General features: G+C 38.9%; 1 protein-coding gene across 14 annotated transcripts in view; it reads left to right on the top strand.

Annotated features, from left to right (window-relative positions):
- The window catches only part of EYA1 (EYA transcriptional coactivator and phosphatase 1), a 354,086-nt gene that overhangs the window by 185,491 nt on the left and 143,889 nt on the right, over positions 1–24,706 (top strand). For 8 of the 14 annotated variants that reach the window (XM_058699812.1, XM_058699811.1, XM_058699809.1 and 5 more), the window contains 2 exons: positions 2,193–2,242; positions 3,776–3,903. In XM_058699812.1, coding sequence (XP_058555795.1) covers positions 2,193–2,242; positions 3,776–3,903 — 178 coding nt within the window. Of the gene's footprint in view, positions 1–1,933; positions 2,243–3,775; positions 3,904–10,148; positions 10,248–14,942; positions 15,048–16,932; positions 17,084–24,706 lie in introns of those variants that run through there. The other 6 variants (XM_058699819.1, XM_058699816.1, XM_058699817.1 and 3 more) reach the window with 5 other exon arrangements.

Genomic DNA, 24,706 nt, shown 5'->3' with positions numbered 1-24,706 from the left:
AACACCAATCAGAAATAGGTGTTCTTTTTAGATAAGTCATTATAAGAGCATGTTTCCTTACTGGCCTGTAATCTTGTACTACACATAAAAAACTAAAAGCATGTGAAGTGTAGCATTTTGTAAACTGTAACTAATTTTGCTCACATCTGTGTCTAATTGTTGTCTGCATTCGCATTCTTGAGAGTAGATTTATTTTTCCTGGACCACGATGTGGATTCAGCTGACCAGCCTAAGTGAGGATTAGTTGTTTTAAAGTTATTTTGATTAAAGAGTCATTTTTAAATACAGTAACACACAACACATGGTTTAAATAATCCTTGAGACACAAAAGAATATATCTGAAGTCTACTTAATGAAATGAAGATCATGGATATGGGCTTTCAAAACTTGTAGTATATGAAAGTACAGTAGAGACTGAGTCAGGGCAGCATTAAAAAAAAAAGTGCAAATGCATTTTTTTTCAGTGAGAAAACGTGGTAGAAAAATTCTTATGTTGAAGTGCATTTTTAAGTTTGACTTTGCAATTTAATGATAGGTTCAACCACAAATATAAGGATAATCAAACTTTCAAAGTATACAATGAAACCAAAATTATATTTCCGGGATTATACTATCTAGCCAATGTTAAAATAGGAATGTATTTTAACATTTAACAGAAAGTGTGTTTTACATACTCTTTCCCACAATTAGGCCAAGAGAGTTCTTAAAACTAAGCTAGTTCTCACCTATAATTTATTCCAGGTGTATAAAAGCAGGGGGGAAAAAGGAAAAAAAATTATCCCCGTAGATTGCTGCAGTTTTTAGAGGAAAACATTTAATCTTACGTGAGAACGTTAACAAAAATTGCAGCCGCCTGCTATCACAAAATGATATATCTGCAGGAATTGAAATTAAATTTTCACTTACTACTCAGGCGTCTGTTAATGATTTTCATCCTGCATGTATTCTAGAAACACATACCTAGAAATTTCACATAATGTTACACCAAGGGATCTAGACTTCAACAGTGCACTCTTCGTGCCAAAAAGGTAGAATTCCTCAATTTCACAAATCATAATTAGAAAATAACAGGACTCAATGGCAGAAATTTGCTTGGATCACTTTAATGCCATTTGAGATGCTTCAGTTCTCATCTTTGTTCTGTAGCCCTAATTGATGTCAGTTCAGGTTGAATGAAAATGCACATCAAAGATTTGGAATTCCGAGTCATTTTAAGTGTTTTCCAGAATGCTCTCTACTGCGAGGCGTTAGTCTGAGCTTGTAAACCAGCAGCCCACCCTCACCTGAGCTTATCACCTGCTGGCGGTTTGCGCTGCCTCTGGAGGAAGAGCGGGTAGCTGGCAGAGCCTGCCTGTGAGCCTAAGTTAGTTGGTTCATCTGGAGACAAAAGGCACCAAAATGCTGGCTCCCTGGGACATTGAACTGATGATTAAGCTCTCTATTCTCTTGGTTGAAACGACAGAAAATTAAACGGAAAGCTGACTGCTTTTTCTGTTTTAGCAGGCGATGGTGCATAAGCAGTCACTGAATTTCAAATTTGCATGAGTACATGAGCACACGTCACTCAGTGATGTGATTTTGGGGTATGAAAACTTGCCTTTGCCATTTAGAGTGACATTTTTCAGCATTGCCTGAAAGTTGCCCAGAAGCCGTTTCAGTAAATGCTACATGACGAGTAGTAAATATAGGAGAAACCACCATGGTAAGGAGGAGAAACTGTCAGGAGTCAGGGGTGGGCGGGAGCTCTGTTTCAGCTGGTGATAGCAGAGAATGGAAGATCTTCCGAGGGTGCTGGAGGGTTAATTCTTGAACTGCTGTGAAACACACTCATTTTGCTAATAGCTATTTTTCTCCAAGCACCTTTTCCAAGCTGCCTGGGCAAGGCTGCTTTGCATGTTGATTGGGGGAGGGGTAATCCCGTTTGCAGCTGTCATAGGCCAGTGATGAATCACTATCCCGTCATTTGGCTGCCTTCCCCCTTGACAAGGGGAGGAGGAGGGGAGACCTGCAGGAGGAAACAACAGTGGAGACCTCAACTTCAAGACAATATGCCTTTCACTGCTGCAGTATCCTCCTTTTTCTCTTTCGGTTAAAAGAGAGCATTGTCGTTCTCAGCCATGTGCTCTGTATAATTAAGAGCTGACACTGAAGCAGAGTAACAACAGCTTCTAATTTCTTACCCCCGATCACAGGTGCAAACATCTCAAACCAGTTCAGATGTTGCTGTTTCCTCAAGTTGCAGGTAAGGATATTTGACATTTTTAGAGATTACCTTTCTGTGACCCATATCTATTTTTGTCTAGTATTTCTTAATTATTTCTATTAATAGCAACAGCCTCTGTTGGAAATTACTTAACAATTTGTGTGCGCGCTTGTAAAAAAAATTTTAAGTATGTAGAAAGGGAATAGGAGCCTGGGTTTGAAAATGATTATGGGCTATAGTTTCTGGTGTTAGGTAAACTGTGAATGTGTAATGTGAATTAGGAGAGAAAAGTTGGATTGTAAGCCATTTCTAGTTTGATTTAGAAGATTGGGGAAGTAAAAACTCACTTTAGAAGTTACAGGGTTCATATTAAGCTGCTTTAAAAACTATTTACAGTCAGTCTAAATGCAACCTCTAAAGTAAAATAACTAGCTTTTATTAACCTGGTAGGGGGAGGAACACTCTTCACTTCAATGGAACATTAACACCCCCTCCTTTTTTTTTTTTTTTTAAGAAAAATACATAGGTTTAAAATAAAGTGAATGGGCCTTAGTTTTTTTTTTTTAAAAATTGGCTGTCAGAAAACAGAAGGGTATCTAGGTGTGGTTTTAGTTGCTTTAAATAAGCCCCCCTCCTCTCTATGAAGAGAATATTAAATATACGCGGATAGCTCTACAATTGTGAACGTGAGTGGCGGCTTTACCATCATTTTATAAAATCAGCAACTACTGAGTCTAAGAACTTGGGGGCAGGGGGGGAGTATTTAACCTTTTATATGGTAAAAATGCAAAAGTGCAGCATTGAAGTAGAATTGTTATTTCCCTGAATAAGTGACAGCTGAGGTATTCCAAGCGCTAATGCTCCCAGGGACTCACTGTATGTTGGCCTTATCCCTTTTCAATTGGGCACGCTGTATGTAATCCACAAAGCAAACAAGTGAGCCGACATCATAATGTTTTAATGCTGCATTTGTTTCAAGGGAAACAGAGGAACAATTAAGCAGTTTGCCAGAGTAAACACATGCATCAGGACTATCTCTTTCCCTGTCACTGCACTACGGGCCTCAAGTGTTTTATTTGGTTTGGAGACCCATTAAATTACAATTGGGTGGTAAATTATAAGGGAGTACTGGTGCTAATTTATGAAACAGATTCCATAGACAGTGACGCTTCGTCCTTTTATACCTGTTTACATATTTGTCTTTTACAGAAATAACGCCTCTGTTTTTTCAATTTAAAAAGAAAAGCATGACTGCATTTTTTTTTTCTTTGGAAATTAAACTTGACGTAATGGTCTCACTGTGATTTGATGAGCTGTGTAAGAAAAAAAGATTTTTCAAAGCGCCATGTGAATATTTGGTTAGCTAGGTAAGGCCAAGGACACCTTTGAGCACCACATGTTGGGAGAGCATGACTGAAGGTAAAATGTAAGGTGAACTGTTTGGAGTCTAAGAAAACAGATACAATGGGACTTTTGTGTGAATGTGTTTCAAAGGTGTCAAGTCGTTAGCGCATTAAATACTAGTGTTATGAATTTGGTACATCTGTCACACGGAAGGCTTCTTGTCTTTAGGTCTATGGAAATGCAGGATCTAACCAGCCCGCATAGCCGTCTGAGTGGTAGTAGTGAATCCCCCAGTGGTCCCAAACTCGATAACTCTCATAGAGATAGTAATCCCATGACTCCCAATGGCACCGAAGGTGAGTGTCTGCCTTCTCGCTATTTGCTTTGCACCTTGTTTCTTTGTCCGCGTATATACTTTGTTATATACAAGGGGGCTATGATTTCAGTTGTCAAACCCATGAAACTACTGTTCTAGTTCCCATTTGGGTCGTTTGACTTGTGAATCAGTGTTCATCCTTCAGTTAGGAGCTGCACAGTACTAAGTTATTGTAACATTAACAGACTGGTTCTATTTGGCATAAATGGACACACACGTATATGGATGGGTGCATAACGTTTTTAACCTTTGAGTGTTTTTTAAGCTTCTTGTTGATGACTCTTCAGAGTATAGGATTTGCATTGTTCTCTGAGCAATGAGAATTTGCAATTACTTCCTTTCCCTTTTGATACTAAATATAACAAAATGGGTTTCAATGTAACATTGGACTGGATTGTTTCTAAATACCGGTAAAATTGTGTGCCTGATGTTCTTGTGTCTCTGACCATTGAGATATAAGCAAATAACAAAACAAAACAAAAAGCACCCTTGTTTACAAATATACAACCTTATTTGGGAGCTACATGAAATTTATTGTCTTCAGGATTAGATAGTATACCTGAATAGTTGTGTTACAATTATTTTGTAAATTAATACATATTAATATTTATGTAAATTTTATGTAAACACCTACTTTAGTCCATAGATTCCTCAGTCTAAACAAGTAAGTAAAGCTATCCGTGTGCATTGTGAGCTGTTCTGCACATTTATTTAGGTATTATGTATAATTTTAAAACTGTAACATATGCAAGTATGTGTTACATATTGTATTTATTTCTACTTTAGCCTGTTGAAAAATTGCTGCTTCACACACGATATTTTTGCTTATTCCTTACAAGCCTCAGGACCTTAATGAACTTACAGCATAAGTTTCACTAGAAGTTCAGTGAATTATCCATGTTAGAATTCCATCCATCCATAAACAACACCCTTAACCATCATTTCCCAATCGCCATGGTGATCTTTTATCACAGTTCTTAAAAATAAACAAAACTAAATGCCATATAATTGTTTGTTTGGTGCAGTATTCCAGCACGTATTGGTGAAGCCTTTTAAAACCAGGAATGTTAGGACATTTCTGATCCTAGAAAACATATAAAGTGAATTGATTCTGATATTAGATACCTTCATTTCTATACCGACAGTGGTGATTTTTAATGTGTAAATAGTCTGTATTTTGCTTTTTGAGTAAATACGTTCGTTACCAGCGTTGCTGAAAAATGGTCACTGTCAAAAGTAGAAACTCTGCTGATCGAGCAAAAAATAAATAAATAAAATAAAGAAAAGAAACCTCTGAATGAAGTTGGCTCTTCACCTCAAACTCTTCCCATTTTGATAGGCAATCAAAAAGACACAAATTATTTTTAGGAAAGCAATTCTGGTATTGAAGTAGGTTTCGTAGAGCAAATTAAAAAAAATTCCTTTTTTCTCTCCTTTGGGATTTGGCTTCAGGTGGAAGTGTGACTGCCGCACAGTGTAGGTTGGGCGTGTGCAGTCTGAGTGTAGGCCCTTCGGGTGGGGGGCCCCAGGCCGGTGTCCTCGTGCAGGTGGCTACTGACAGGAGAGTCAGAGGGGCCACAGGTGCAAACCTTAAATCGTCCTCATCACTGAGAAGTCCAAATAAGACCATCATTTAGAGTAACTTAAAGAAGACTATGTCTAATCATTTTTGCTAAATAGAATTTACTAATACGTATCGGTTGGAGTAATTATGAAATAATGCATAGTGGTAGTTCACATACGTATAGACAAATGAGGTGGGGGTGAGGCATTTTCATTTTGTCATCATTTACCGGCAGATTGTCTCCTACAAAATAAGAACCATGTAATACTGAAGCAGAGTCTGTGATGGGGACCGCCCCCTAGGAAGGCTTTGTGTGAATGACGTGTGGTTTGTTTTTTAAGGACATGTGGAGTGGTTATATCTTTCTAACAGTTTGTTTACCTTTAATAGCCTAATATCAGGTCCATATTCATGAATATGTGTCTTCTACCATTTTTGCATAAATGGTTCAAAAGAGTACGATTTTGTAGGTAATTGTGGAATCTGCTGAGGCAATCTGGCAAATACTTCGAAATTACTACTTATCCAGAAAAATTCTTAATGATCTTATGTTTTAGAAATTAATTTTTTAGACCTATTTCAGACAAAGGCAGTTACGCCTTTCGTTTTGTTTTCAGGGATCTTACCTGGGTTTACTTTGTAACGGCTATGGTAGTTAAAGTGGAGTTAGAAGGTACCAATATAAAATAAATTCTCCAAAGAATAAAGGGAATTTTCATCATTCTGCTTGGAGATCCAGTTTTATTTTCGTATATAGTTTGGAAATACGGTTCTAGACTTGTTTTATGATCCATGTTACATGCCTGTTTAGATGCAGACTCTATCAGAAAGTTCTGAGTTATTAAGTTTGTGACTCAGTTCATCAAGCTGCTTACGCGTTCTGTAACGCATTTGTTTCCTTACCCCCAGTCACCGCTAGAGGAGTGAAGGTTAAAATTAGTGAGCTCCTAGTGTCTGGCAAGCTTCCCTGGGATATAATCCTTATAGACTTTCCTAGTCCTTCTTTGAAAGTCTTCTTTCGAAACTGGTACTGTTTACCAATGAATTAGAAGAACGAAAAACAAGAAATTCATTTAAATGTAAGAGAGCGTTTAAAGTATCAATCATCTCCCCTAACTCCATGACAAAGATTTTTAGCTCTATATGCCATGATTTATATTTAAGTGACTTCACTGCAACTGAGTTGAAGCTATTCTCCTTAATGAGGTCAACAAAACTTCCATTGAGTTGACACAGTTGTTGGCTTTGCCCGCGTTTATATAGGTTGTCTTCTCAGAGCCATTTTTTACTTCCTGCCCCCACTTGTCCCTATAATGAGGCTAAGAAAACATGAAAATCTCCTGTATCAAAAACCATAACTTCATCTGAAGAACAAACAAGAAGGGAATGGAATGGAGAGGCCGAGATATTAAGTTTCTTCTTAAGTCGGCTGCCAAATTATCATAAGACTCAATGTTTGTAGGTTCTGTACTCACAGGCTAGTGCCTATTTTCATGGTTCATCTAAGGGATAAAGACAGACAGACACTGAGCTACAGCCTCAGATACTGGGCTTTTTTATTCCCCAGATGAAATGTTCTTCAGTTAGGATGGTTGTTTACTGTTTCATACTTCAAAAGTTTCAACTATTCGTATTTTACATTCTATTCCAACCTCTCTGTGAATCGTTACCGTGGTTAACTGTTGGTTTCTCACAGTTTATAAACCTTGGAGATAGAAAGCATAGATAGGTAAAAAAACAAAATAGCATAAATGAATGCCTGAGTTGCACTGAAAAAAAAAAAAAAAAAACAGAAGTGATATGTTTCCAAATGAAGTAATAAATATTTTAGTTACTCTTAAACAATTACAATTTGATTTGGAGGAGACTCATGGATAGTTATGAAAACTATGAGCAACTGTGGCTTTCTTTTAACTGTTTGGCCTATTTTGGGGGGTGGGGGGCAGTTAGTTTTCCAAGACAGGATTGAAGAGAAATTTCTTATTAGATTGTAACAGCATAATTTTTAAGACCTAGGCTTCTTGCTGGTGATGCTCGCATCAGATCTATATTAAAGCACCGAATCTGAGCGGATTCCTAATGTGTGGATATATGTCAAGCCTGTTGACGTCTGTGTTGTATAAGCGTGCAAAGTTGTTGGGAAACCTTCCTTTGGAAGGATTCAGGGCCGTAGCAGTAAAAGGAGTTTTATTTACGTACCTAATTAAGGCCTTGTTTGCAAAGCAGTGATTCTTTCCATCTTTGTTTTTTCTCGTTGTCTTATTTCCATGGGAGCCTAAGATTGGTCGGTTCATATATTGCTAGTTTGAGTGTTTATTTTTGCTTGTCTGGGGAGGAAGAGTGGGGAAGGGCAAAAAAGAAGCGTGAGCGAGTGGAACTGAGAGCTCTAATTCTGAGTTTTTGCTATCGTAAATTCAGATTCAAAGTCAAAAAGAAGCTTAAACTTGTCTTAAAGCAGATGAATTTGCCTTTAAGTGACATAACACCAGATGCGGTTGAAATCCTCACTACAAACAGGGTTTCAGGAATTCTGATGGTAATTCAAATAGTAATTTTGAATTGGTATATCAGATTCCCAAGGTGATAAGAGATACAATCTTGAATTAGGTGGCTAAATTTTCTGCATTTTAAAAATGTATTTAATTGTGTATTGCATATTTTAGGATGATAGCTTAATTCAATTTTGTATTACCAGGAGCTATTTTAATGTTTTATCATTTCTACAAAGCTCAGAACACCAACAAATGATCTGAATTTGTTTTTCTCGCTGCAATTTGAATTTAGTGAAACATAGTTATATGCAACTGGAATATTTTTAAGAAATCTTATTTATAAGAAATATGTAAGCTGGAGCGAATGTGTATAAAATTATGGTTTGAGGCTGCATTTTAAAGGCTACATTTGTATATTTGTGGTCAAATATTCTGTTGTCAATAGAAACATGGTAATCTAATTTTATTATTGTTTACATTCTGCACATGACTTACTTTCTGCAAGATTAAGGGACATTGTGAGTAAAAGGATTTCTAAATGACATTTTTAAAGTTTGCCTGTAGCCACATAATTGGTCTCTTATAAATTGTTCACAAGGAAAAGCCATGAAAGGATGAACAAAATAATTTTAGGGTTTAGTATTTGCCTATATTGTGTCCGAGAAGAGTTTTCACATGCCTGTTACTAATTAATAATGATAATGGCTAATGTTTATAAAGAACTTAATGTTAGTCTTTATGCTGACCATTCTCCATGATTTGTTTCATTAATCTTCAGAAAATTCCTGACATCCCAGTGTCATGGTTAAGACGCTGGGTTTGACTCCCAGCTCCACGGTTACTAGCAGGGTTAGCTTCTGTTGGGCTCAGTGTCCTCGACTGTAAAATGGGAATCAGAGCAGAAAGCTCGCTCAGGCTTGCTTTGAGGATGATAAGTAAAACTTGGGGCACACTTGAAACTTCCTAAGTACTCTGAATTTATTAACTTCTGTACCATATCTAGACTTGTATGGTACTATTACTGTTTTACATACAACAAAACAGAGCGTTAGAAACTTCAGTGCCAAGTTTAAAGGCACAGGGCTTATAATTGGTACCACTAATAGCTGACCTAGTATTTGAATCCAGTTCTGAGTTCAGAGCTTGGGTTTTAAAATCTCTGTATTAGTCTGTGGAAAGAATACATGATTCCCATCCCCGGCCAGTGTCTTTTCTGACACCTTTGTACTAAACACTGGTGCTTTCCCCTTCCACATGTATGCCTTCTCAACTGGAGAACACCATTCCCTAGCAAACAGTGGAGCTGTAAAACGGCCTATGGCAGAGGCTTTGATGACGAAAGGACTTCATTATGAGGCCATGTCCCCAGGGCAGTTATATTCTGGTCTTTAAGTTCTTGTGTGTGTGAGTGTAGGAGATTTCTTCTTGGTGCCACGCGTGCAAAGCATATTGCATCAATAGGTTAAGTTTTAGGGGATTGTCTCTTACTAGTTTTCAAAGCTTTAGACTTAATTATAATTCCATCAGCCGTCTCTCTCTGTTGGCTTCCCTGGGATCAAACAGAGATGGGAAGTCCTCTCTGCTTTTCATTACAATAGTCATTATTATATGCACATTTGGATTGGAGCAGTATTACTGTGAAATCTAAAAAGCGGTCACAGTTTTGCTACTGCTCAGAGTAACCATTTTCTACCTCAGAAAATATTCTTAAGTGGATGATAAATTTGGTCACATTTCTCTTAGAGAACCAGGCTGTGTTAACTAAGCAAAGCTCAAAGAAGCAGCTTAAGTGGCATTTGTTGGGGGTTCCATAGAAACAGCGGTTACGGAAGCCAGGATATGGGAGCACGGGTGCTATGTTCTAGGAGCAGCAAGTAGCCGTTCAGGCGGTGTGGCCGGGGGAGAGAGGTTGACGGGGTATAAGAGGCGAAGTCACAGGATAAAGGGGTGGCATGTGTAGGGCCTTGCCCATTGGCAGATGTACTATCGCTCATAAATAGCTTTGGTAGGAAGAATAGGAACTCCAACGCTTATTGCCTGAAACTGTGCTCAGAGTACAGAATCAGGCTTCTTGATAAACGGACTCTATGTATATAGTATTCTCCTCTTCCCCAATACCTCACAGTTCAAGAGAATCAGAGTTCTATGACATCTCTTCTCTAGCTGGGCCAGAAGTTAGGTAGCATCAGCAATCTGTACCTCCCTTAGAACATCCTATCTTCTGGGAGAAATTCCTGGTTCCCTCCAGGGAGATTGTGTGAACCTTTAGTGAGTCCTAGTATTTAGCCTAATTCTGAATTCTTCACTCGTGGTTTTAAGTGATTTAAGTGATTCCTAATTTCTTTTGATGGCCAAAGATGCCTTGGGGGTGAGCTGTATATAGATAGCGTGATGGGTCTATGTGTGCCCACTTTGCTTACTTGGAGTAAAGTCTAAGAGTGACTCATTTTCCTCTCTTTGGCTCCAAGGGTACAATATAATAGGAAAAAAGACAATTACAAATTTTCCGATTTTATTTTGGGTAGGCAAAAACATCTGACACATAGCTGTCTTCAGTGACTGCTGAATAATCAAGGACTTAGGCTGAGGATTTATGTAAAGTTTTAGGACCCCTCTTGTAAGTAAAAGGTTGTTGTTATGTTTATGGTAATTTGTTGGTTTTGTAGATTTTTTTTAGTTTCATTTCATGCCTGAAACATCTCATTATACTGAAAAAAGGTGGATGAACTCTAGCAAACACATTCTAAGCTGATTTATTTATGTACTCCCTTTAAGGCCGATTGGAAACATTTTTTTTCTATGAAATGAATCAAAATCTAAAATGCTTACCTGTTTTATCATTGCATTGATTACTGATCAAGGGAATTGTGAGTGGAAACAATACTTTTGTAACAAAATGAGGACTATGAAATGAATGGCCTAAGTTCTTACTGTTTCTTAAGCATATCAAGAAATAGCATACCTGATTTTATCTGCAAAAGAGTTAACTTTTATGTACCTAATTTCAAAGAGTTTAAATAGCACAGTACTGTGCTGGAGAAGAGAATCAAAGACACGTCAGACCGATCTCAAAGCTCACATCCTTCACGCTCTGAAACATAGGCTCCCTGATAGCCAAATAACTTGGTCCTTACTGACATAATTTATCTGCCCTAAGAAATTTTATGTTACCCTGTCTAAGTGGATGAGTCATTGAAGGAAATACAACATCGGTTTATATGTATGTTTCACTTAGTAGAATCTCTAGGTTCCTTAAAGGCAAGGATAAACCTGTTCACTACTGTGTTCTCGGCATCTAGCAGAAGGCTTGGCTGTGATTAAGCAGTTAACACATATTTGTTGAATGAATGCCCCGTATGACTAAGCAGATAATGCAGGAGAGTGATTATAAGAGACAAGAGTCACTCATTTTATTTAAAGGCATTAATAGATTCAATAAGTATCTAAAGCCTCGTTTTCAAAGTTTGAAAATGATGATTTCACAGACCAATTTATATAGTAATTATACAGGCCATCCATTCAGAGAACATCCACAGTCAACATTGCTGCTGATTTTTAATTTGATCTGTAGTAACTGACTTGCATTTGACCTGTACTAATTAATTAATTTATTAATGACAACTGCTCTTGGACTTCATAGTATTAAGCAATGATGAAGCAACTTCCCCATAGTCCAAGAAACACATGAATTATATAAATATCAGGCAGTTAGTACACTTAGATTTAGTATCTTTACAAGATGGTAAGGTGTCATGATTGGAGGTGAACATTTTATTTTTTTAATTAAAAAAAATTTTAATGTTTATTTTTGAGAGAGAGAGAGAGAGAGCGCACAAGGAAAGGGCAGAGAGAGAGAGGGAGACACAGAATCCAAAGCAGACTGCAGGCTCTGAGCTGTCAGCATGGAGCCTGATGCAGGCCTCGAACTCCCGAACTGAGAGATCATGACCTGAGCTGAAGTTGGACGCTTAACTGACTGAGCCACCTAGGTTCCCCATAGGAGGTGAACGTTTTAAAAGTGAGGAAAATTCTGGGGTGCCTCGTGGCTCAGTCAGTTAAGTTTCTGACTTTGGCTCGGGTTGCGATTTCACAGTTGGTGAGTTTGAGCCCCATATCGGGCTTTGCTTGCAGAAGACAGTGCAGAGCCTGCTTGAGATTCTCTCCCCCCCCTCCCCCCCCCCCCCCGCTTGCATGTGTTCTCTCTCTCTCAAAATAAATTTAAAAACTTAAGTGTGAAGAAAACTTGCAAGGACAAGGATATATACATACTGCAGTGAAAAGTCTCTATGTATGTATATATAAAAAAAGAATATACATCACACTGTATATCCACCATTACATCATTCATTCAAGAAAGATTTCATGATTTGTGTCTAGAAATTTACCAAATATCATCTTGCCAAGGAGAAGTTTACAGTCTGCTGGATTTGCAGACCTATAATCAGATGACCCCTATACTTTATCACTAGGGCTATATTCTGCAGAGAGGTGGGGTCCTAATTATGACTGGGGTGATCGAGGATGGTTTATGCACACAGGTAGTACTTAAACGGAGTCTTGAAGAAGAGGTGGAAAAACACTGGGTGACAAGCCAGGAAGGAAGAAAGAGCATGGATTGTTCAGCTGTAGCAAAGACATCCCTAGTCCCAGGGGTGGGGTGTGTGTGTGTGTGTGTGTGTGTGTGTGTGTTTAGAGAGGGACATGCACACAGTGCGTGCCAAGGGGCTAAGACAGTAATCACCCAAAGCAGAGGAGGAAGAGCCTTACGTCTGAGGTTCAGGAGTTTGAATTCAATCCTGTGGGAGCTGGATGATTTGGAGGCTCATGAACAGGAGCGTGCTATGATTGAGTCTATGCTTCAGAAATGCATCGAATGGTATCTTGAAACTGTATTCAAGGGATGGTGGGTGGTGAGAAAAAATTCTGGGTGAAAAGCTAGGAGGACCTTTTTGTCTGAAATAATGTACTTATTTATATGCTATTATTTCAGTTCAAATTTACATCTAATGCTTGCCTTAAGTGGAGAATGCATAATATTAAAAGTATTGAAAAGCAGTATTGCATGGTGGTGAGAACGTGGGTTTTGCAGTCAGACTAACTCTGGCCAAAAAAAAATTCACCGTTTTGCTATTTACTAACCATGTAACGTGGGTTTTGGGAGGCGGCAGAGCAGGGGTTTGAGAGAGGGCTCCGAAGCCTTGTTGTCAGCTCTGCCACTCACCAGCTAGCTAAGTGTGACGCTGAATAATTACTGAACTGCTCTGTGCCTCTGCTTCCTCGTCTGTGAGACGAAGATAGTAATAGTACCTGACTGGGGCGCCTGGGTCGCTCAGTTGGTTAGGCATCCGATTCTTGATTTTGGCTCGGGTCAATGATCTCATGGTCTGTGTGATGGAGCCCCACATCTGGCTGTGCCCTGAGAGCGTGGAGCCTGCTTGGGATATTCTCTCTCTCTCTCTCTGTCTCTCCCTCTCCCTCTCTCCCCCTCCCCCCTCGTTTCTCTGTCCCTCCCCTGCTCCCTCTCTCCCTCTCTCCCTCTCTCCCTCTCTCCCTCTCTCCCTCTCTCCCCCTCCCCCTTCGTTTCTCTGCCCCTCCCCTGCTCGTGTGGGCATGCACCATCTTTCAAAATAAAGATGAATAAACTTAAAAAAAATAATAGTACGTACCTGTAGGTCTGCAAGGATGGTTAAATTAATCGGTGAAGCGCTTAGAACACAATGTGACTCCTCGGAAGTGCTTAATATTTACTGGTTATTATTATTACCATCATCCTCATTATCATCATCTGTGATCTCTGAACCTCTGCTTTGTAAAATGGAGATTGTAGTTTTATCATGGTATTATGGCAATGTCTACTTAATATACTAAGCATAGTCACTAGCATCTACCACATGTATTCAAACACTAGCAGCTATTATTAAATAATTATAAATGTTCCATTAAAAAAAAACTCTACTGGGACTGGCTACTGGGTCTCCGTGGGTGGGAGAGGGTATTTTCTCCTCTTCTGATGTCCCTCACATTATCCAATGGCTGTTTCAGGTACTCTGAGTACCTGGGTTACCTAATAAGTACTTGCTCAGTTAATACGTAATAAAGGTAGGGTTTATGTCTGAGTATCCCTGCAAATGGGTGAAGAATGGGAAAATATAGGGGAAAAAACATAATCTGAGATGTAAATTTGGTAGGTTGATTACATTTTAGGCAAGTAAACCATTTTTCCAGATTGATATGATTGAGGTTCTGAGTCCTAGCCAGCTCATCTGCTTCCAATCTTTATACACTAGTTTATTTTACCATCCGCTAATTTGCAACATACACTGATACACTTTTATTCAATGCCCTGGCATTCTGGGACTTTTCCTATGGCTGTGCTGTTTTTGCTGATTGTTCAGATTTCCAGCAGAGTGATGATTAAGGATGATCAAGGCCTAATTAGAAAATGTTTGCACTTTGCAAAGATTTCGTGAAAGCTATGGTAAGTCAAAGAAATTTGAAACTACCTGCGTGACCTTGGGCTAGTTGCGCAAACACCTTGAACCTGCAGTTTCCTCACCTTTGAAAGGTGATGATTATAATATTTCCTAAAGTTGCCATGAGGAGCAAAGGAGGCATTGCTTGTAAAGTACTTAGCACAACGTGTGACCTATAGTAGGTACTCCATAAACATCAATTTCTATTTAAAGTCTTCCTTTTTTGTTCTGAAACTCTACTGAAATATTGCCTAGGTCATTAATTGAGAATTCTTAATTGAGAATCTACTGAAATACTGCCTAGGTCATTAATTGAGCACTGTTCATTGAGAATCTACTGAAATATTGCCTAGGTCATTAATTGAGAATTCTTAATTGAGAATCTACTGAAATACTGCCTAGGTCATTAATTGAGCACTGTTCATTGAGAATCTACTGAAATATTGCCTAGGTCATTAATTGAGAATTCTTAACATAAGGGCAGTCTTTTTGTACTGTTGTGCCATGCTCCATCAGTATAACACACTAAAAATAGATCCCACTTTGGAATCTGAATGTAGGGATTTGTTAAAAGTCATTAAATGGCACGTTTCAGGTCTGTGTACTTCATTATATATAAATGTTAGTTAACAGAAAGAAGAACCAGAAACAAATACGAATTCTAGCTAATGGTGTGAATGGTGAAGTATTGAGGAGAAATAGAGGGTATAAGCAACTTATTTTAAAAGCACATGAAAAATAAGATGGTTTTATGAGAAATAGGTATGGAATAGTAAATATAGTAATATGTGAATTATGGGATTTAAGTGGTTGGTTTATGGCTGTTCACTATATACTTCATTTAACTTTTCTAGATGTATGAAAAATGTTATAATAAAACATTCGTGAAAGAAGTGAGCCTACAATACTTAGGAAGGAAACATTTATTGGGGCGCCTGGGTGGCGCAGTCGGTTAAGCGTCCGACTTCAGCCAGGTCACGATCTCGCGGTCCGTGAGTTCGAGCCCCGCGTCGGGCTCTGGGCTGATGGCTCGGAGCCTGGAGCCTGTTTCCGATTCTGTGTCTCCCTCTCTCTCTGCCCCTCCCCCGTTCATGCTCTGTCTCTCTCTGTCCCAAAAATAAATAAAAAACGTTGAAAAAAAAAATTAAAAAAAAAAAAAAAAAAAAAGGAAGGAAACATTTATTTATTTATTTTTCATAAAGAGCTATTCCAGGTTCTAACAGAAATACAAAGAAGTAAACAATACTACTGCTGACCTAAGGAGTTCACAATGTAGGTGGAGGAGATAAGACTTTTTGAAAACTTAGCCCAAACTAAAAGGTCCTAATATGTCAATTGGGTTATGAAGCTGAGAATTTTCCATGTGTGACTTAGCCATCTCCAGGAGCCCTAGAGCTCGTACTGAGGTCAGCAAATTCTTTTGTGCCAAAAGCATTGTCTGTAAGACGAGGAAATTAACAGGCCACGTATATAGTTAATTCTTTTCACACGGGACCTTCTATTTATTAAAATGCACATTTTCAGGTCTGAAATTTCACAGTGGGTTTTTGTCATTATGCACTTGCTCAATCAACAGATTAAAAATAGACTGTCATTCGTGTTCTGAAATACTTGGGTGTTAGAAAGAGGGCTTCGTTCTCAAGAAGGTTGGAAGCCACTGATGCAAACAAAAGTGCTCTCAGAGTTTGGAAAAAAGAGCTCTTCAGCTTGCTGAGGTCTGGCCAGGCTTCAAGAAGGAGATGGAATCTGAGCTGAGTGTTGGGAAATGGGTAGAATTTGAATAGGTTGAGAAGAGATGGAATGCATTCTAAATGAGGGACCGATCTGAACAAAGGTAGGATAGTTTGGGAGACCGTGAGGAGACCAGTTTAGCTGAAGAAGGAATTGATCGTAGATAAGGTTGGAAGGATCAGCTGGAGACAAACTGTGGAGGACTCTGAATACTAGACTGAGGAATTTGGACTTCATCCTGGAGCCAGTAGAGAAGCCACAGAATATTTTGAGCAAGGGATTGATAGGGCGAAAGTGTTTTAGGTACTAATCTGACAGCAATTTCAAGGATAGATTGGAATGGGGGAGAGATGAACAGTAGTCCGGAGGCTCATGCAGTCTGCCCAGATTTTGTGTGTCAGGAATCTGAGCCTGGGTGGCAAGAATGAGAGTTTCAGGAAGGGAAAGTGAAGTTTCAGGAGACATCTCAAAGGAGCCGCCCTCCTCTACCGTGTGGCATTTCTTTTACTAAAAAGAGTCAATGGGTCTAGACCTCTACAGAAGCCGTTGCACAGTGCTGCTTCAATATGGTACACATGTCACACTTGCTGTGAATAACAAGTTTTCAAATTGACTAACATTTCTTATTGGCCATGTATACAGTCAAACGCTAAGTTTAGTCTATGGGTGTTGATTTGACTTTCCTGAGGTTGTATAAGGTATGATATTTTGAAAACCTAATACTTTTTCTATTTTCTACCCTCTTTTAGGCAAAAGAGGATGGCCCTAGCTTTAAAATTTTGGTGATCACCAGATGCCAGACTGTAGAACCAATAGTCACACCTAAAGGCACACCTCATTTTCCCAATGGGAACTAACTAAAGGCAAAAGCACTTGTTTCGTGGACATATACGTTGTTAGGTAAAGAACAAATAGTTAAATGGCTACTTACAATATTTAATTTATTAACTCAATTCTGTGTCTTTGAAGTGTCATGTAAAATCTATAAATTTTCAAATATTACTATTTCCCACTTTCATATTTCATGTGGTAATTTTATTCACTCTCTTCACATAGGCCTTTGGTATCTGGTATCCCTTACTGCCATCTTTTTCAGTCATTTGACCTAGTTTCCAAAGACCTACGTTTCCACTTCTGCCTCATGGTTTGAGTAAGCATACTCATTAAATCTGTGAGTGATACAGCCATTGAATCCAAACGATACCTGAACATTATGGTGGCTGTGTATTTATTTTGTCCCACGAGCTTATATTTGTTATCTGTACAGCATAGTCTTGTGCAGTGTAGCTTTTAAAAGAGTTCTTTTAAGACCTATTTATAGCAATAGTTAAGATTTGCCTTTGGGTGGATATGCCCCATGCATTATCGTTAATTTATCGCTCTTTCGAAGGATCCAGGCAGGGTCCTCTTTTAATATACAAAAATTCCAATGGTTGATACTATTTTATGTTAGTGTGTCTTCTCCAAAGAGTACTTCGTTCAAAATAACTTAATGATGTGCATCCTGCAACTGAGAGGCTTTATAAGCACCTGCACATAAGTTGATTGAGTGATAATTTGGGAGGAATAAAATGTCTCCTTATGTTTGAGCATATATAGTATAAATTGCCCTATGCAATGTGTCTAGTAGTATGAAGTCAGTTGGAAGTCAGTTGTACATTTTTACCTTTATTTATTCCCTCAATGAATATTGAGTTCCAACTATGTGTCACACATTGTATCAAGTTCTGTAGAGCTACAAAAATATGTAGTTCTTACCGTAAAGACATTTATAATATATTAAAATGGATAAGACTGAAACGTAAAATGAGGTAGAATAGGATGTATTTTCTGAAGGAGGTATAAATTCCCATTTAGTAGCTCATGGAAAAGAAAAATCAGTCCAGAGTAGTAGGTCAGGCGAGACTTCACAAAGCAGACAGGACTTTGGTTCAACCTTTAAGGAATTGTGTAATTTAGTCAGATGGAAATTTTATAGAATGTTTAATGTTGGAGAGAAAGACATTAGCAAAACCATGGGTTTGAGGATGCGTTAAGGATCTCAGTAGGCCAGTTTGGTATAAATGTTGAATATATACAGTCCTGTGATTCATGACCTGTAAAATGGGATAATGGTGTCACACAGAAAAGTTAGGACAATTAGATGTAACCATGTATTTTATAATACTTTTATATTCTTGTAAGTTAGTATTTGTTAAATAGAGAAGTAAAGCCAAAAAAAGGAAACAGCTTGGTGTTAGAGTGTAGGGGGGTGGGGCTTAAAAACATGAGAAGGGAATGTAACTTAATAGCTTAATTCAGGAGAACATGGAGAGCTAAAGACCTCAGAGCAAGGAGTGACTCCCTCAAATCTAAGCTATGGAGAGATCAGTATCTCTGCTTAGAGTAGAAAGAGCAGGGGCTGAGGGGCGCCTGGGTGGCGCAGTCGGTTAAGCGTCCGACTTCAGCCAGGTCACGATCTCGCGGTCCGTGAGTTCGAGCCCCGCGTCAGGCTCTGGGCTGATGGCTCGGAGCCTGGAGCCTGTTTCTGATTCTGTGTCTCCCTCTCTCTCTGCCCCTCCCCCATTCATGCTCTGTCTCTCTCTGTCCCAAAAATAAATAAAAAATGTTTAAAAAAAAAAAAAAAAAAAAAAAAAAAGAGCAGGGGCTGAAAGGCCAATTATCAACTTTTACAGGAGAATAGATATAAGATAATTAGGTAGTGGCTGTGAAATTAGCAAGATGATTGGGAAAGATTATAGAGTGGTGGCAATTATAGATGCGGCAATAGGGTGCAAAGTGAAGGGATCTGGGAGAAACTGGGGTGAAAAGGAAACTTTCATTCTAGATGACATGACCATTACAGAGGGACAAAATGAATATTTTATGTTGGAGTAGGTTGAGTTTCACCCTGATCCAGATGAGGGTGTTCTGTAATTGGGATGTGGTTCCCATGAAAAAGATGTGCAGGTAGATAGATATTTGGGAGTCATGTACATGAAGATGATTTTTTTTTAAATGTGTGGCAAGGAAAGACTAGAGAAATAGGTAAGAATGGCATAGAATTATAAAACCACAGAGCAGGCAAAGGGAAGAAGATCCAGAGAACAAGAGAGATACGAAGGGGAAACGGGGGAATGTTGCGTGTTGTATTGGTCAATGAAAAAAAAAAAAAAAGAGGAAAGCCCATTCTGTGAAAGAATTAAGGAAAATCAGAATTGGGAATAGTTTGACCTGGGCAATTAAAAAAGTCCTTTTAGTAAAATAACAGCTATAAAGAAAGGGATGATGGAAAGGACTAAAGACAGAGTAGATGATCCAGATGATCTACTCATCCAGAGTAGATGATCCAGGCAAATTTGTAGGAAACTTGGTGCTGAGAAAAGGGAGAGAAGTCTCATGGTTGAGAAAAGCCTTTTAAAAATTAAGGGAAACCTGCTTTTTTATTATAGTGGACACATCATGTTATATGAGTTTCAGGTGTACGACATAGGAATTCGACAAGTCTCTACATTATGCTGTGTAGCTGGCATCTGTGACTGTACAACACTATTAAAATACCAGTGATTATATTCCCTGTGCTGTACTTTTTTTTTTTTTTTTTTAATTTTTTTTCAACGTTTTTTATTTATTTTTGGGACAGAGAGAGACAGAGCATGAATGGGGGAGGGGCAGAGAGAGAGGGAGACACAGAATCGGAAACAGGCTCCAGGCTCCGAGCCATCAGCCCAGAGCCTGACGCGGGGCTCGAACTCACGGACCGCGAGATCGTGACCTGGCTGAAGTCGGACGCTTAACCGACTGCGCCACCCAGGCGCCCCCCCGTGCTGTACTTTTTATTCCCCTGACTTATGTATTCCACAATCGGAAGCCTTTATTTCCTACTCCCCTTCATTCATTTTGTTTATTTCCTTACTCCCTTCCCCTCTGGCAACCATCAGTTTGTTCTCTGCATTTATGGGTCTGTTTCTGCTTTGTGTTTTTGTTTCTTCTTGTTTTTTAGATTCCACATGTGAATGAAACCATACGGTATTTGTCTTTCTCTGACTGACTTATTTCACTTAGCATGATACCCTCTGGGTCCATCCATGTTGTCCCAAAGCAAGATCTCGTATTTTTTTTTATGAGTAAGTAATACACACACACACACACACACACACACACACACACACACACACACATATATATACACATACATGTATATATACACACATATTTATACATATATGCAGTTTTGATATGTGTGTATGTACACATAATGTATATATGCATGTATGTATAACACATAACACATCTTCTTTATCCATTCATCTATCCATGGACACATGGTTGCTTCCATATCTTGGCTGTTACAAATAATGCTTCAATAAACATAAGGGTGCCCTGTGTTTAGTGTTTTTGCTTTCTTTGGGTAAATACCCAGATGTGGAATTACTGGATCATATGGTATTTCTATTTTTAATTTTTTGAGGAACTCTCATACTGTTTTCCACAGTGTCTGCACTAATTTAGATTCATACCAACATTGCACGAGGGTTCCCTTTTCCCATATCCTCGCCAACACTTGTTATTTGTCTTTCTGATTCTAGCCGTTCGGACAGGTGTAAGGTGATATCTCAGACTTGTCTGTCTTTGTTGGTAGAAGAGAAGTAGCCTCCTGAGATGGAATTATTGAGGATTCTGGGAGATCGCATAATGGAGTTTTGTGGCAAAGACAGTATGGAAGTGGCAGTAAGAATAAAAATGTAAAAGGTTAAATCCTACTACAGGAAAGGAAACCTCCACTGAGATTAACCAGTAGGAATCAGAGATGTTGCAGGAAGACCACGGAAAGATTGAATGTAGCTTTAACATGCTTTATCAAATAGTTGGTTAGGGCATGTACTGAAGAGGATGGGGCATGAGGTGAGGATTGGAGGCTTGAGGTAGGTAGAAAAGACTCCATAGAAACTATTTCGGCCACAATAAATGGAAAAGGGATGGTCAAGAAAAAGGATGAGTCAAAAGAACATGGAAGGCATGCATGTTAGCAAATTTGGTCAGCGGGCAAATTGTGGCCTCATCTTCCATGCTCAACAATCCAGAATAGCAGTTGAAGAATGAAAAATAAGGACTTGCCAAAGCGAGGATTAAAGCCTGGCGAAAAAGATGCTTGGTACGAGATAACACAGGACTCTAAGGTACCAGCTCTTGGTTCCAGACCGGGCTGGTGAAGTTGGAAAGACATGACATTCTCATGAGCAAGTCTAGTACCAGTGCACAAATGAAAAAGGTAGTAAGGATCCATAAAAATTAATGCAACGTACCTGGTTTAAAGTAGGGGCTGAAAGTATATTTGCCACCATCATCAGTAGTAGCTCCAAATGCCTTTCTCCTGGGAATGCTACCAGGGAGCTATCTCAAATGAAGACTGTTAAAAGCACCAGCTTTGGAATTATCAGCTGAATTTCAATCTAGCTTTGTTATTAACAGTATGAAAAGTTATTCAACTTCTGTGTACCTCAACTTCCTCATCTGTTAAGTGGGGGATAACATACTCAGGAGAGGGTAAAAAAAAAAATGCTTAGAAATCATTTAGCTAGGTCCAGAGGTCATACTTTTGTAGTCACTTGATCATTAAAGTGTCTCTTTTAATTAGGAGAAATCAAAGTCTTTCTTATGGGATACAATCTATTATATATGAGCTTCACATTAAAGTTAAGTTTATCCTTTGAAAACTAAATTAAGAATATAAAGTCAAGCAACTTGCCTAAGAGCCAACGCAAGGCCATTTTCCTCAGGATGGCCAAAATCAAATTCAATCATACAGTAAAATCAAATCAAGGTAACTTGAATGTAACTTAAGAAGGCAGGACTAATGATGATTATAGGAGAAAACTTACACAGTAGTCCCTCCTCATCTGTGGATAATATGTTCTAAGACCCCCAGGACATGCTTGAAACCATGGACCGTACCAAACTCTACATACATACTACGAATCCTAACTGCATTCCTGTAATGCAGGGGTCATTTAAAAATTTTTGTACGTGAGATAATTAGGATCAGAGCTCAAATAACTTTTATAAAGTCTTAAAGCGGATAACTGGATTCTTTGACTCCAAAACCAAAGCTCAAAGAGGTTGATAGATGAGAGTTTGTGGCAGCCCTGGAGGGTAGCACGTTGCCCTGTACAGTACAGGCCTAGAGAACATGACTGAGCAAAGGAGTTGCAGGGGGGAGGGGGGCAGTGGAAGATGAAAGAGGCAAAGGGGAGTTTCTGAGTAATTAGAGAATATTTAAGGACCTACTCAGGTCCTTAAAGTATCAGATAGAAGATTGAAGACTGGAGTGATGAAGACAGACTCTTGAATGAGGGCAAAAGAGAATAAAAATTGCTGTTTTCTACCAGACTGAAATCCTGTAATGAAGGAAAATGTACAGTGGAGATAAAAGAATCCTACAGTTACTTAGAAGAGAACAGAAGATTCATAGATTTTTCTTTTCAGATAGGTGGCTTAGATGGGATGATTGTTCTCAGATGTGACACCACCTTAAATCTGTAAAGTTAAAAATTTCAGGAGGTGGTATTTAAATCTCTAGGAGTTAAAAAAAAAATTGAGCCTTGGAGAGGTGATCTATTCTGTCATCTATGGCATATTTATAAATCCGATAGCGCGAGTGAGGATGGGTAGTTTGGTGGCTGGAGATCCCTCTTGTCTTTTTTTTTTCCAACGTTTTTTTTATTTATTTTTGGGACAGAGAGAGACAGAGCATGAACGGGGGAGGGGCAGAGAGAGAGGGAGACACAGAATCGGAAACAGGCTCCAGGCTCCGAGCCATCAGCCCAGAGCCATCAGCCCAGAGCCTGACGCGGGGCTCGAACTCATGGACCGCGAGATCGTGACCTGGCTGAAGTCGGACGCTTAACCGACTGCGCCACCCAGGCGCCCCCTCTTGTCTTTTTAACTTTCTGGAGGGTGTATGCTTGGCAACAACAACTCGGGAGGTGGTCTCTCTTTATTTGGCTTTCACTCAGAAACTATTTTACATCACAATAAATCTTCAGTCTCTTTAGCATTGGGTCCCTGGTGATCAAAGTATTCAGTTCCAGTACCTGATAAAATCATGAGTATCTTGGTAGTTACTTTATATACATCCTCTTCTTTTCAAGTGAGCCTTTTAAAAAAAAAATTGGACTCATTAGGAAAAGGGAGTCTTTATTCCTTAGTATATAGATGGGTATATTTGAACAATGGCAGAAGCTAATGTACTTGGGGCCTAAAAGAAAAAGTATCCTCCTCCTTTCCTTCTTCGTTTTAGTGGAATTTCAAGTATAATTTAATGTGTCTCCTGGGAGTGAAAGCTGTATTCGATCAAGCTAGTAATATGGAGAATAGCTAGAGTAAGTCTTAGGGGTATAAGAGTGGGAGTGGTTTTGGTATAGTAAGTTCTCGCCAAGTAATTTTATCATCCAATCTGTAGAATCATAGATCTTAGATTTGGTAAAGATTTAGAAGTAATGTGGGCTAACACCCTATGCACTGGAAAATTTTTTCTTCACCATTTTCTCAGGCAAGTGAATGAGGAGCTTCTACTTGAGATCCCCTAGTGAGTGCATTAGCCTGGGAGTGTTCACACTCTAGGAGGATCTGGACTGCTGGGGTTTTACTTCCCTCTATATCCACCGTGTATGGCACTGTGCCTCAATTTCCTTGCTTTGTTGTAGAGTAGTGCTAATTGTTGAGAAGTGCCACATATTGTCATTTCTTCAAGCCTTGGGATTGAAAACATGCAAAAATAATTCCCATTTCTGCCGCTTACTATGTGACTTTGGACAATTTCCTAGTCCCTTTGCTTTCAATTTTTGCATGTGAAACAAGGAGACAGTACCTAACTAGGGAGCTTGTAAATTGTGCTCTGAGACCTCCTTGGAGAATTCTTTAAAAGGATTAATCATGACGTCCATAGTCTGACAGTAGGAGGCACTTCATATGACCTGTTCCCCTTGGGCCTGATTGTAGCCTTTGATCAGTATATGGTATTTGATTTGGAGTTCAGATCCCTGTGGTAATCTGTCCAGTACAGAGTGAAATAGAGCTATTGCTTTATAGGTACAGGGTGCTGTATGAGTTGTTCTTTCAGGGAGGAAAGCTAGGATGTGGACAACTGGGTAGGAAATTTTGGAGCTGTGTACCAGTAGTAGAGGACCTACTTTCCACAATCTAGGGGAGTATAATGGTTATGAAGAACAAGATCATTAGGTTGCCTGGAGGTGTGAAGAGAAAAGGGAAATACAGGCCTGTGTCAGAATTTAATAGCATCAACTAAGACTTCTAACCCCAAACAACTGGTGGAAAAATGAAAACTTCAGTGACACTATTGTTTGGTCTACACGAAAACAATCCGTTGCAGTGATTCCCATTAGACTTCCTGGTTTTATTTTTCATGTGTTTAGAAGCAGCCTAAATAATTAATTTTTTGTAAGTGACTATCTGCTGCAACTATTTATGTTATCTATTTGAAAACCACTCGTTATGTATTAGTAAAAGATTCAAAGGTCAAAG

The sequence above is a fragment of the Neofelis nebulosa genome, chromosome 14 (genome assembly GCF_028018385.1).
Source record: "Neofelis nebulosa isolate mNeoNeb1 chromosome 14, mNeoNeb1.pri, whole genome shotgun sequence".
NCBI classification, from domain to species: Eukaryota; Metazoa; Chordata; class Mammalia; order Carnivora; family Felidae; genus Neofelis; species Neofelis nebulosa.
The sequence above is the reverse complement of the archived record's forward strand: the minus strand, read 5'-3'. Positions and strand labels throughout refer to the sequence as shown.